The 14,174-nt window shown below is 41.6% G+C and overlaps 1 protein-coding gene across 3 annotated transcripts in view; it reads left to right on the top strand.

The window, feature by feature from the left end:
- Nucleotides 1–14,174, top strand: part of STARD9 (StAR related lipid transfer domain containing 9) — a 107,237-nt gene that overhangs the window by 5,976 nt on the left and 87,087 nt on the right. For 2 of the 3 annotated variants that reach the window (XR_009967955.1, XM_062635667.1), the window contains exons 2-3: nucleotides 10,134–10,203; nucleotides 13,493–13,609. Coding sequence is in view for 2 of the 3 variants with exons in the window: in XM_062635667.1 (XP_062491651.1) it covers nucleotides 10,134–10,203; nucleotides 13,493–13,609 (187 nt within the window). In the remaining variant the exon portion in view is untranslated. Of the gene's footprint in view, nucleotides 1–9,708; nucleotides 9,827–10,133; nucleotides 10,204–13,492; nucleotides 13,610–14,174 lie in introns of those variants that run through there. The other variant, XM_062635666.1, reaches the window with a different exon arrangement.

The following is a 14,174-nucleotide window of genomic DNA, read 5'->3' as shown; positions in this document are numbered from 1 at the left end:
ATAACCACAAGAACTTCAGTACAGCAATATGGCTTACTGCTGACAAGAGTGGTAACTTGCAGCAGATTTTGTAGAAAACATTCCTTGAATCTTATGCATAACAGATGTTAAATGCCATATCAAAACAAAATTAAAGCAACAGCAGATTGGAGATTATTATTCTCCCTCCTACCCCCACCAAAACAAATTATCCAAGCATATTCTTTCTAAAACATTTAGTCTCCACTAGCTGCTTAAATTTCATAATGTCACTGTTAAGAGGCATGTATTCTGAGGAAAGATAGCCATAGGTTATCATTTAGGTTAACATTTAAAAAGCTTTTCCAATTATATATAAAATAAAATAAAAAACCATGTCCCTACTTTATTCAAATTGTTATTGTGATACAGTACTTCAAATGTGTTTGATACAAATGTGTAATGACACTAGTATCATTAGTATCAGTACAGTTTGTTTTTACAGCTTCAGCTTCTTTAGTTCCCTTTTCTGTGCTTTTTGGTTAGTGCTTTAAGATTGTTTGTATTTAATGTTCTTTAAATAACCCCAATGGTTTCAAGGAGAGAACATTCATTTCCCTTTGTGTTTCTAAATGTAGATGTGATGGTTTTTTCTTAGTACTTTTCTTGAGCTGCTTAAACTTTGCTTTGTGACCCAAGTGTGTTGGATAAATTAGCTCTCTGTTAATGGAATATTGCTATCATCTCCATTAACTGCTTTACTGGAAGTAATTGGAAACCTGTATAGATTTTACATTACCACAAGAAGTATATTTCAGTCAAAATTTCTCTGGGAAATGGATGTAGAATAATTTTGTTTAATAGGTATTCAACATATATTCCATATGGATGTGATTTTCAAATGCAAAACAATTACTACTTTCTTTGAGGAAAATGACAAAATTGCCTGTGATCTCAAAGGGGCCAAAACGTCTCTGAAAATAAAGGTGTAAGTATAGGAAAAAACAGGTAACAGGCAAGATCAGAAAACACCTTTTAGCTTGCCTAGAACTGTTACACAGTTCTCATGCTATTCAAGGTTCAGGGCTAAGGCAGGACGATGAACTCAGTGAAATGTCTTTCTCCTACCCTGAGCTTGTTTCTTTACCCTTCTCAGTTTTACTCTTTAGTATACATATTCCTTGCTATCTGGGTGCTGAAATCCCCTCACACCTAGAGGAAAAGCAGGCCTTTATCTACATTTATCTACTGTGTTGGTTGGTTGAGTGAGTGTTCTTCCTCTGTGTCCCTCTGTTAAATGACAGCCCCTTTCTTCAGGTGGTGGTAGCTGAACTCTGTCCCAAAAATTGTGTGTTTAGGGGTTGGTACACAATGGTAGGAAACAGCTTTCTTGGGCTTAAAAGACTTGCTGTCTGAAAACCCATGCAAACTGCATTGGTTATGCATTGCTCGTGATTTCAAGCTTCTTTTCACAGAAGAGCTGGGATTTTTAAAAGAAAAGTTGAGATTCTAATATTGTGTTTATAAAGGAGGTCCCTCTCCCAAACAAACGTGTTTCAACATTTGTGTATCCTGTTTTGTAACCTAGCCTATTGTTAAGGTTATCTTGGTGTCTTTTCCCCTCTCTCAAATTAGTTATTTTCTTTTACCTAGTCTACTATTTAAAGTTCCATGTAAGCTATCATTGGGGTGGCCGCTCTTTTATCTTAGTATCTGTACTGGGCATTAGCAGGTGGTTTTCGTAAGCCACATCTGTGTTTTCATAAGGGTGCTGCATCAGCAGCCTTTCCCAGATGTATTCTTCTTGCAGTTGTGTGAAGCAAGTTTTGTAGCTTTGGTAAAGGACAGACCTTATAGTTCTTTAAAAGGGCAGGACTCTGCATGTCCTGAGTAGCCACCATTGCCCATTCCACACAAAATAATGCTTCTGCTGCTGTTATGTGACAATGCTGTACTCATTTAACCCAGGAGCACAAGGTTTACTTCACAGTGAGCTTACTGGCGGTTTACTTCACAGAGTAAGAGGCTGTCTCTTCTCTTCCTTCACCTCTCTTGTTGCCTATGAAGAAGCAGTTATTGCAGCAGCCTTAAACAGCAACAGAAAAAAACAGCTTTTGGAAGCCTTCTAACTAATGTTTTGCATTTTCATAGAACGCTTTTCCTTCCAAGTCCTCAGAATACTTTGTGAGTGTCAGAATGTTTTGGAGAAGGGATCAGATTTTTTTTTTTTGTATGCATCAAAGAAAAATAGGGTAAAATGTCATTAAATAACTTGGCCAGATCCATGTCTTTGGTGGGCAGTATCTCTAAGACCACATACTTTATCTGAGAGAAGTTGTAGTAACATAAGATAATGCAACTGCATGCACATGTTCCCTGGGGAATGATGCATTGGTTGGATACTAGTCTTGTGGAACCTTTGTGGTGACATGGACAGTGGGATTGAGTGCACCCTCAGCAAGTTTGCCGATGACACCAAGCTGTGTGGTTTGGTTGATACACTGGAGGGAAGGAATGCCATCCCGAGGGACCTTGACACACTTGTGAGGTGGGCTGATGCCAACCTCATGAAGTTTAACCATGACCAGTGCAAGGTCCTACACCTGGGTCGGAGCAATCCCAGGCACAGCTACAGGTTGGGCAGAGAAGAGATTCAGAGCAGCCCTGCAGAGAGGGACTTGGGGGTGTTGGTTGATGAGAAAATGAACATGAGCTGGCTTCAGTGTGCGCTCACAGCCCAGAAAGCCAACCGTACCCTGGGCTGCATCAAAAGAAGCGTGACCAGCAGGTCAAAGGAGGTGATCCTGCCCCTCTACTCTGCTCTTGTGAGACCTCACCTGGAGTATTGTGTGCAGTTCTGGTGTCCTCAGCATAAAAAGGACATGGAACTGTTGGAACAAGTCCAGAGGAGGCCACGAGGATGATCAGGGGGCTGGGGCACCTCCCGTATGAAGACAGGCTGAGAAAGTTGGGGCTGTTGAGCCTGGAGAAGAGAAGGCTGCGTGGAGACCTCATAGCAGCCTTCCAGTATCTGAAGGGGGCCTGTAGGGATGCTGGGGAGGGACTCTTCATTAGGGACTGTAGTGATAGGACAAGGGGTAACAGGTTAAAACTTAAACAGGGGAAGTTTAGATTGGATATAAGGAGGAAATTATTTACTGTTATGGTGGTGAGGCACTGGAATAGGTTGCCCAGGGAGGTTGTGAATGCTCCATCCCTGGCAGTGTTGAGGGCCAGGTTGGGGAGAGCCTTGGGTGACACGGTTTGGTGTGAGGTGTCCCTGCCCATGGCAGGGATATTGGAACTGGATGATCTTAAGGTCCTTTCCAATCCTAACTATTCTATGATTCTATGATTCTACATGGTGAGACACCACCAAAGTACACAGAGAATTTATACAAGTTTTGGGTAGGATTTCCCAAAATCCTTTCTCTTTAGTCCAATGCGTTATGTGAACATTAAAAAGCAATGCACTTGTAAAATTTTCCTGCCATCTTTCTATCTGTAGCATAAATTTTAAACAAAATAATGAAGTTTTACACCTCTATAGAATTTAAGGGCTTACTGCAGTAGCTGCTTTTGATACAATCAAAGAGGTACCTAAGGAGGAGGAAAGAGACGGTGCACTGCAGCGTTCAGTGTCAGAGTCATGTATTTGATTGTGGTTGAAAATTGAAGTTCTGTCCTGGTGGAATGAAAACTGATCACTGTATCCATGTTCTGGTTTGCGTGGAAATCATGGCATTTGCACAGAATTTCTTTGATGCAAAAATACTATCTTATTACTCAGTAAACAGTTGGAAAATCAAGGGTGGATGAAACCAGATTGACTGGACTGCAGCTTTGATTTAAATCCTCTTTATTCATGCTTCCCTAAATGCTGGTGGTATGACTGATGAAAAGACTTTCATCAGGAGTGTTTCTGGCATGTATTGCTGAAGGAAAATGCCTCATGGTCTTGTTCTGGCAGTACAAGAGTTCAGAGACAGTGCAGACAGAAACACTCTTCTTGTACTGTGCCATCACACGGGCAGGATTGCAGAGCTTACTGTGACTGGAGGAGGCCAGCTTGCACTTCCTCTACTAGCTCATGGTTATATGTATCAGAAGTCTGGTAAGATTAAGTGAAGACAGCTGTTTGTTTGAGTAGGTGTGTATGCGAAAAGACCACTGACAATGCCTTATGTTCATGTTTGTCATGGTTTAACCCCAACTGAAAACTAAGCACCACACAGGCACTCACTCACTGCTCCCTGGTAGGCTGGGGTGGAGAACTGAAGTAAAAGTGACAAACCTCATGGGTTGAGATAAAGACAGTTGAATCAGCAAAGCAGAAGTCATGCACACAAGCAAAGCAAAACAAGGAATTCGTTCACTGCTTCCCATCGCAGGCAGGTTTTCAGTCATCTCCAGGAAAGCAGCTCCATCTTGTATGATGGTTACTTGGGAAGACAAGAGGCCATAACTCAGAATGTCTCCCCCTTCCTTCTTCTTCCCCCAGTTTTTATGCTGAGCATGATGGCATATGGATGTGGGATGGAATATCCCTTGGGTCAGTCGGGGTCGGCTGTCCTGGCTGTGTGTCCTCCCAGCTCTCAAGCACCCCCAGCCTACTCTTGGCGGGGTGGTGTAAGAAGCAGAAAAGCCTTGACTCTGTGTGGGCACTGCTCAGCAATAAATCATCCCTGTGTTATCAACACTGTTTCTAGCACAAATCCAAAACATCTCCATGCTAGCTGCTATCCCACCACATCTTGCACCAAAAATTCCTATTTTTCATTGCCATATACAATTTGCAAAGGAGAATCAGGAAATCACATGAGGATGATGGTGATCACTAAGAATGGTGAATTTTGACTATCAGATTATGTTAGTCATTATCAGAGAATGAAGTCTGTGCAGTTAGGAGTAGACTTGGAAGATAACTTGGGCAGCATGTCTAGTATAGCCGCGTGCTGTCTTGGTGAACTCTGTGTACTTGGCTTCAATATAGACTTTTAAATTATTTATAAACATCTGTTCTGAATTTGGTAGGAGGATTGCTGACTGGGTGTGCACTGCTCTTTGCAAGACACAGTAAACCAATTATGACTTAAAGAGAAATACCCCAAATGGTATTGGATAGTTCTAAATAATGGGAAACATTGAAAACAAACGAGGTAAATTTACTTGATTGATTATTTTTTGGTTTTGTTTTGTAATTAAAAACCCCTGCCAAAGCTGGGTTGCTCATATTATTAGCAGCTTGACTTTCACAGATTACAGTGGTAGGGATAAGGATATAGATTGTGCTGGTGTTGTGAGGGGATGCTCTGTTTAGGAAAGTTGTGGTTGTAGAAGCTTGTCACTGGAGTGCAGGAGCTCTAATCGCTGAAGGCTTTGGCATTCTTCTTCCCTACCATTTCTTACGGAGCAGCAGGGACTCTTGGGGCTCCTCTTATTGCAGCTTTGGTCTCTCAACAGATGTGTTCTCAACTTATTTTGTCTGGAACAGAACTTACACAATTGCCCAGAACAGTAAAAAAATCTCTGCCAGATGGGAAGCATTGGTGCTGTTGCTGTAGTGCTTTTGAGGTCCTCTGTCATAGTATAGGTTGGAATTGGATTTGGAGTTAACGTGGGTGATAGGAATAGGTAGGGAAGTGTAAGTACTTGCAACATTTCCAGCGAAGGGTTATTTTCAAAGTTTTTATGAGTAGACACAATTAAATTCTTTCGGAAGTTGTTTCAGATTTCTCATGTACTGAAGTGCTATATATCGGCTTTGCTATGTTTGATTGGTGAGTACTTTGGTGGTCTGTATTTGTAGAAGCTGTTTCATTGCATGACAGGACTACTGCTAATGACTCCAGTATTTTTGCTTGAGTGCATGTACATGGTTTTAAAATAAACAGACGACTTCTCAAAAGTCAGCTCCTTTGTTCTCCAAGTGCCTGTTATTTGAGAGGGTGGAGAAGTGGGGCAAATCTTAGAGTCTAAAATAAGCAGCTGTCCCCTTTCTTTCCACCCACTGCTTCCCGCAGCTCTGTATACCTCTTTGCACTTCTGTACTCTGTGTCTGAACTCATCTGAGTGAATCCAGCAAGCTGTGTAATGTCCTGTCAGGGGTCTTGATCCTCCTGAGATTCTTTTCTCCTGGCTCGTTTTTCTGTGTCTTCCGGAGTGTCTGTTGTCCCTCTGGGTTTGCATTAACTTTACATGCTGGCTGGAGAAATCATTAGTCACAGGAACAGCAAATGGTACAAGGAAATCTCCTTTGGACTGCCACAGCAGCTTTGCTTTCATCAAGTCTCTCTTGTAGCTCCTTGTACAGCCCTGCCACTGCATTTTGTACTTGTGTCCCTGCCCCATTGCTGAGTTTGCATTTCTCTAAAACTTTCTGTGCCTGGGAAGATCCAGGTCTTTCCTGGGACATGTACCATTAAATGGTCTTGCTACAGCTTTATCTTTGTCCGGATGACTTCTTTTCATGCAAAGTAATTTCAAAGAAAGGCATTTCCCAAACATAGCATGATTTTTTCAGAAGTGGGAAAGAAGGAAGGATGGGGAAACTAAATATCGGGATTACTGTGACTTCTGAGCAGCAGAAGTCAAACGTATTTCTAGAGAAGTGTATTTTGGAGTACACTTTGGAGTGTACTTTAGTTTTATTAGTATAAGCAATACAGCTTTCATACCTGTGGAGCAAAACACCCGTTCATAAGGGTGAAAAATTGTTTTATCAGTGAAATGCAAACTGCTGCACACATTTGTGTAGTGCTGTACTGATAAACACTATTTCTGTTGAGAGAGCTTTTGTAGTGTTTGCAATCTGGAGTTAAGGTCAGAATATCTGCAACAGTTGTGAGTCTGCTTTGCCCCCTGGGCTGTGGATATTGAGCTGTGCTTTCTCTCCCAGATTTCTTTGGTTTGTACCTAAATGAAGCATAATATAAACACAGGGTTATGAGGAGGCTGAATGTATGATTTGTAGAGCTGGGAATGGCTGCAGGTCCAGCTCTGTTTATGTTCAATGCTTTCTGGCCATAAACTGCTACACAAGGGATTGGTCTCCAATCCCACCACTTTGTGTTCCTGCCCTTTCTCTTGCTTTGGCTTAGCAACTGTGTGAGCAATGCGCTCAGTGCTCTGGAAAAGCTCACTGGTCCTGTGGCACACTGAGTATTTATTTTGGGGTGTCTGTTTTCCGATCGCAGCTGATCTGAATCATTACATGGAGGTGTGATTGGTAGATCAGATGCAAGAAAAGAAGTGGGAATACATGTGGCAGGTTGGAGCAGAAAAGAGGAACCGCCTCTTGCAGCAACAGCCTCTGCAGTTAAGATAAAGGTATGGGTGCTGTGAATCTGTACCCAGGGCAATGGGAGACTTTAGCTCTATCCCTCTTTGTTGGTGGCTTTCTTGTCATGAGACTTGAACAAAGCTGTGACTGTTGCATTGAGCTTTTTGTCTGCATAGTGAGGGATCCTTATTACCCTGTGGTTAAAGAAGATGTGGTGATTTTATTCTGTTGTCTTTTTAATAGTATTTTATGTAAGTATATAAGTTCATAATTTTTTACATAAGAATTTTTTGTACCTCAAAGGTTTTATGTTTGGAGTTTTTTCTTTATCTTGAATCTTCAGTAATGACTGTGGCCTGGGAGAGCACCAGGTGATGAGAATCCACAGCATAAAGTCATTCATTCACAGTGTGTTAACACTTGTGGATGGAAGCCAGTGAGTTTCATGTCATTATTACAGGTGGGGTTGGGAGCACTGCTTGTTATTGAGGGTCTGAGCTTCTTATGCCCCCAAACTTACTTGTGTTGGCAAACACTTGCTTTTTACAACATCTGTGAAGTTGCACATGTACAGATTAAATGCATCAGTTGGAAATTTCTACCTTAAGATACATCCTGTATCCTTAGGCCCTTGTTGTCCTTGGTCATTTGTTCTTCAGGAAGCCTTATGAGGCCTCTGCTCAGTCCTCAGCTGTACATAATGCAACATTTGGTACCCAGCTGTACGTAATGCAAATGCCCTCCCTTTTGAGTGTTCCTTTTTCTCCTGGGATCTGACTCGGGGCTCTGGTGAGTGATGTGTTGAACTGCTGAGCACTCACAGCTTAACTAAAACTTCTGGGAGCTGTGCTTGCATTTTCTATCCGAAGTGCCATGTCTAAGTATGTATTACAGAAGATACTAAGTTTAGTCTGTCTCTGGGCAGCTTCTCAAAATTGGTAATGTGAAGTACAGAGACTTTAAGGTAAAGCATTATTTCTATCTGCAAAACAGGGATGGTCTATGCTCGAAAATCTGTTTAAAAATTCTGTAGGCTTGTAAAGCTCAAATGCTACAGGGATCAACATAAAAAGGACATGGAACTGTTGGAACAAGTCCAGAGAAGGGCCACGAGGATGATCAGGGGACTGGAGCACCTCCTGTATGAAGACAGGCTGAGAAAGTTGGGGCTGTTGAGCCTGGAGAAGGCTGCATGGAGACCTCATAGCAGCCTTCCAGTATCTGAAGGGGGCCTATAGGGATGCTGGGGAGGGACTCTTCATTAGGGACTGGAGTGACAGGACAAGGGGTAACGGGTTAAAACTTAAACAGGGGAAGTTTAGATTGGATATAAGGAGGAAATTTTTTCCTGTGAGGGTGGTGAGGCACTGGAATAGGCTGCCTGGGGAGGTTATGAATGCTCCATCCCTGGCAGTGTTCAAGACCAGTTTGAATGAGGCCTTGGGTGACATGGTTTAGTGTGAAGTGTCCCTGCCCGTGGCAGGGGGGTTGGAACTTGATGATCTTGAGGTCCTTTCCAACCCTAACTATTCTATGATTTTATGGTCTCTGTAGAAGTCTTAAGTGTCCTAAGATGCTGTTTTGAATGTTGTTTTAGTACAGGAAGTGTGGAGTGAAAACAGAACCAGAGAGACCCTCAGAGGCAGGGCATGTTGTACTGTTTGCTGCCTGGACATTAGAGCTGGCAGTGAAAGGAAATTATAATCAGTGGGGGAGTAAATATGTCTGTACATATGTAATGAGAAAAGACAGATCTAGGGATATGAATGAAGAGTGGTCAACTGGGTTTGAATTTTCTAACTCTTGTTTTATCTTATTAACTGACCTGATGATAGAGGATAGGTATACAGCTAATGTCAAATGATAGTGTTTGTGCCTTCAGTTTAATTTCAAACAGTATGACAAAAATGCAGTAAGGACAAAATTGATTTTATTTTTAAAGCAGCTTCTTCCAACTTTACAAAGGCGTTCATCAAAATACAGGCTTTATCAAAATTAAACCGTATGGTAAAGCTGCAGCTTACAAGATTTGTCAGTATCAGAGTACAAAGGAAAATATGGAAGACATGTAAAGGATAAAAAAATATTTTTCCTGTTCTTCGCCTGTCAGTACCAAAGAGTTTGTTTTTGTGCTGTCATAGAAGTAGGCCACTGACCTCTTCTTCCTCATTTCTGTCCTGCTATGTAGAAGATCCACAATAATTATTTAGCTATCATGCCGCTGGCCCAGAAATAAGGTGTTTTGTTTTTTTTTTTCCTTTGGCCACATCCTTTTTTCATTGTTTTCTAGTTTGACTCATTTTGGAAGTGGAAGTTGGCTGTAGTAGCCAGTCACAGCTGCGTTCAGTGGAATTTTAGACAGTGCATGGTCCTTTGTACTTAGGGAGCAATCCTGTTCATTTACATTTCAGCACAGTTTTGCTTATCTAAAAAGGACTTTTCTGAGGACTACAACAAACACTGTGGATTTTGTGGTAAAAATCAGACAGTGCAGCCTGATGACACTTGGGGCTCACAAGTATGTGATGTGGATCCGTACTCCACAAAGCATAACCAATAAGTGCTCCACTCTACTTCCTTCTAAATGTAAGTTAAAACAACTCTCAATCAGAAATAAAATCCTAACAAAGTATTTAGGACAAGGACCAAGGACTTCGAAACTGTTTCATCACCCCAGTCCTGAAGTTCCACCGCCCACTATTGAGGTACCTGACTGCAGGTGTGCCAGTGCTACACCCTGTCACAGAGTGTCTTATAAGCAAAAGTATCTGGATTATACCTCTGATTTGTAGTTTGTCAAAGTAAGCACAAATTTCTGGGGTTTACAAATTTGATATTCACCTTTCTAAGTCTTCATATTATATACAGATTTTTTAATATGTTCTGTTTCCAGAGAGAGTGCAGAAGGAGGAAGAGTCATTGTAGAAGTTGATGGCAAAGTGGCAAAAATCAGAAATATAAAGGTATGCTTTTTTGTTGTCTTCACTTTCTCACATAAGGATCCTGATATCCTGATTCTTTTCTGTGTTTGCTTGCCTATTGAATCATTCCAAATGAAATGCTAAGGGAGAAGTTTAAACCAGCAAAGCTCTAGAATAAACCGCAGTGAAAGTGTGAGGGAGGATTGTTTTGGTTTGGGTTTGTATGGTCTTTTTTTTGACAGGGGATGTAATATCTAGTTGTGTTTTCTGTATTTTACATTTGTGAAAGCTTCTGCAGTCTGGCTGTGCGCCATCATTCAAAGCTGTTAGTAAATTGCTTAGGATTTTGTGCTTATCTCTCTAACATCTGCACAATTTCTTTCCCTGTGTGCCTCCTCCTCATACTTGCTCTCAGAGTGCAACTGACTTGCATGAAATGAAGCAAAATGTGTTCAGCTACACTTCAGGCCTTGGTAAAAGACCAAGAGCTGTAAGAATAAACTGAATGTAGCTGTTGTCCTTGAGAGTTCTGGAGCCAGCACGCATGGGAACCAGCCCTCTGGTTTAGGCTCTTGAACTACTTAAAGCTCCTGTGGCCCTTCACTAAATTAACAGAATAGAAGCAAAGCAATTTTGTGTTGTCAAACATGTTTCTTGTCAAAAGGCAAATAAAAACGAACCATGAGATTACAGTGGGGATCCTGGAAGATGGATGCATTTTGCATTTCTTTTCTCCTTTTTCTTTATGTCTGCAAGCAATTCAGCTGTTCTGAATTGCTAGTTCAAGAATACTTTAGGTTTTGAAGAGAAACCCAGGCAAAAATGGAATGGAGTTAAATTATTTACTTTTTCCCATTATAATTATTTTTGTAGTGAATACAGGTGCTTGTTTTAAAGAAAGGAGAGGAAAAGTATTAGGGGCATGAGAGGCCTCATGGATGTAAAATATTGCTTATGTTTTGCCTATTTCCTTTTCAAAGGGTGTATTTACAGAACTATAGAATAGTCAGGGTTGGAAAGGACCTCAAGGTCATCTAGTTCCAACCCCCCTGCCATGGGCAGGGACACCTCACACTAAACCATGTCACCCAAGGCTCTGTCCAACCTGGCCTTGAACACTGCCAGGGATGGAGCATTCACAACCTTCCTGGGCAACCCAATCCAGTGCCTCACCATCCTCACAGTAAAGAACTTCCTCCTTATATCCAATCTAAACTTCCCCTGTTTAAGTTTTAACCCGTTAGCCCTTGTACTGTCACTACAGTCCCTAATGAAGAGTCCCTCCCCAGCATCTCTATAGGCCCCCTTCAGATACTGGAAGGATGCTATGAGGTCTCCATGCAGCCTTCTCTTCTCCAGGCTCAACAGCCCCAACTTTCTCAGCCTATCTTCATACAGGAGGTGCTCCAGTCCCCTGATCATCCTTGTGGCCTCCTCTGGACTTGTTCCAACAGTTCCATGTCCTTTTTATGTTGAGGACACCAGAACTGCACACAATACTCCAGGTGAGGTCTCACAAGAGCAGAGCAGAGGGGCAGGATCACCTCCTTCGACCTGCTGGTCACGCTCCTTTGGATGCAGGGCTGTGAGGATTTGGGCCCCTGAGCTTCCCTCAGCAGGTGGAGGCCTCAGTCCCGCAGCTGCCTAATGGAGTCCAGCTGAAGCTTGTCAGACCCAGAGGGCTTTTGATTGTATTTGTTTAAAGAAGCTCTGGCTTGCCTCAGCATCCTGGGGAAGCCACAGCCGTGGGGCTGGTTGCTTGTGGTGGGACAAGGAGGGTTGTTTGGAGATGCAAAGAGGCTGACTTCTGGATGTTTGGTCTCTGAGAGTTTGTAACTGGTGCGTAGAGGGAGTGAGTTTGCTTTATGTATAAACTATATTTAGACAGCCTTTGAATCCAAGTTAGTGTTGAATATTTATACACCAATGTTTATGTTGTTTTATCTGGGGTAGGTGCGCTTTGCAGTTCAAAACAAAGCCCTTCATCATCTCTGTGACCAGGGGCTGCTCTTCCTGAGGTGGAGGGTTTTTTTAATTAATTTTTTCTTTACACATTGCAGTAGGAGGGCAGTGCTCCAAGCTGTCTTCTGCTTATTGCTGCAAAAAACCTAAGAAAATTAAAGGTAACTGCATAAAAACCTAAGAAAATTAAAGGTAACTGCATAAAAATGTCTCTGAATCGTGACACTAAAAGTGTTACTATTGAAGATGACCTGTAGGCTTACTAAGATCTTAATTCTGATGAAAGGAAACCTTGTTTATATTTAATTCAAGATGACAATTTTAGAATCATGCAGAAGTTAAAATTCATGAAACCCTCTTACTTCAAAGATAATTTAAAATTATTTCTGTCTTCTTTGGTTTTTCTTGGTTGAAAAACCCCAGCACCCCACAAGCCTAACTGATGGGTCTGTAAATTAATTATCCCTGTAAACTTTCCAGCTGGCAGTAGAGTTCAGTGCTTACAGCACCCTTTATCCAGTACTCTGGCAGACAGCACTGTCACCCCTGGTTTCTGGGGCCGTTAGTGAAGCAGTTTGTTTAGGTACCAAACTATAACAAACCTTTTCTTTCCTGCTTATGTTACTGCAAAGGTTACAATAATGTTACCAATTAGGTCAAAACTGCGTGTGGAGAGTGTTAATTTTGTGTAATGTTTTGACTCGTTGCTCCCCTTCTTTGATGAGTAGAACAACGTCTAGTTCCTTGTTTGCAAGTTTATCTGTTGTATTACAAATATCTTGGTCACGATTTTACAGAAAGACTTACATGAGTCCCTTAATTTCAGTCACTGTTTCTGACTATTATTCTAGAAAGTCTTCACTGTCATTAGTATTAACCCATAAAGGTCAAGTTTGTTTTTGTGGGTACAGGCCCAGTGACAGAAGCATTGGCTTGCAACCTTGACTAAGCCAAGGGGAAATGGGGGAAGAGATTTGCGTTTTCAACTGTGCAGTGAGAAAGTTGCTTTTGTTTTCTCACTTGGGGCTCGATTTCTGTAATGTGATTCTTGGTGAAATAGAAGAATGACAGAGAGATATCTAGAGGTTTGTAGAGTTTTTCTGCCAATAGATAGATGTGAAAATTAACTAAATTATTGTATACAGCCTGGAGAACCTTAGCTGTAGTAAATTAACCCTTCAGTAAAAATGCTTCAGAAGGTTGCATTTCTCTTCTGCACTGAGCATCAAAGAAAATTGAATAAAGAGGATAAACTGTGCCTTTTCCACAATACAAATTCTAGATAAACTTCCTGTTAGTTTTAAAATGCTTATTTTTTGTTCAGCTTCAAAGTGAAGTGATCTTTCTGTCTTTTTCCTTCTGTTGTCAGGTTGACAGTAGGCTGGATAGTACTTGGGACTCAAGAGAAAAGACTGTGGCCTTCAGTTTTGATTACTGCTACTGGTCAGTTGATCCAGAAGATCCAAAGTATGCATCTCAGGAAATGGTAAGTGATGCTGTTCTTTGTGTCTGTGTTCCCATCCTGGTTTGTCCCTTATAATTCCACCTACAGGAAGAGATTGAGACACAGGGTACGTGAAATACAATTTTATTTTCTGCCCCATCTTTTTCTTACCTTGTTTGTAATACCACAGTGCTCAGTCCTTTTTGTCTTAAATAGGTGCAGTAGGACTTCAATACCCTTGTTTGTCAACTAATGCACACTTTCATTAGATCTTTTAACTTTGGCAGTGATCATTAAGTGTGATAATCTGATATTGTGGTTTAAACAAAGTCTGCCATAAATCATGCAGTCGCTCTCTCACTCCTCCCCTTCTTGCTCTCCCCCTGCTCCCAGAGGGATGGGGGGGGAGAACCAAAAGAATGCAACTCCCACGGGTTGAGATAAGAACAGTCCAGTAACTAAGGTGTAACACAAATCACTACTGCTACCACCAATAATTATAATGATAAAGGAAATAACAAGGGAACAGAATACAACACCTCACCACCTGCTGACTGATAACTTGCCCCCCAGCCTGACCATGCACCGACCGATACCTCCTCCAACC

This window comes from Pezoporus occidentalis, unplaced genomic scaffold, assembly GCF_034315485.1.
Source record: "Pezoporus occidentalis ecotype Australia unplaced genomic scaffold, CSIRO_AGI_Poc_V1 ctg46, whole genome shotgun sequence".
NCBI classification, from domain to species: domain Eukaryota; kingdom Metazoa; phylum Chordata; class Aves; order Psittaciformes; family Psittacidae; genus Pezoporus; species Pezoporus occidentalis.
This window is presented reverse-complemented; position numbering and strand designations above follow the sequence as displayed.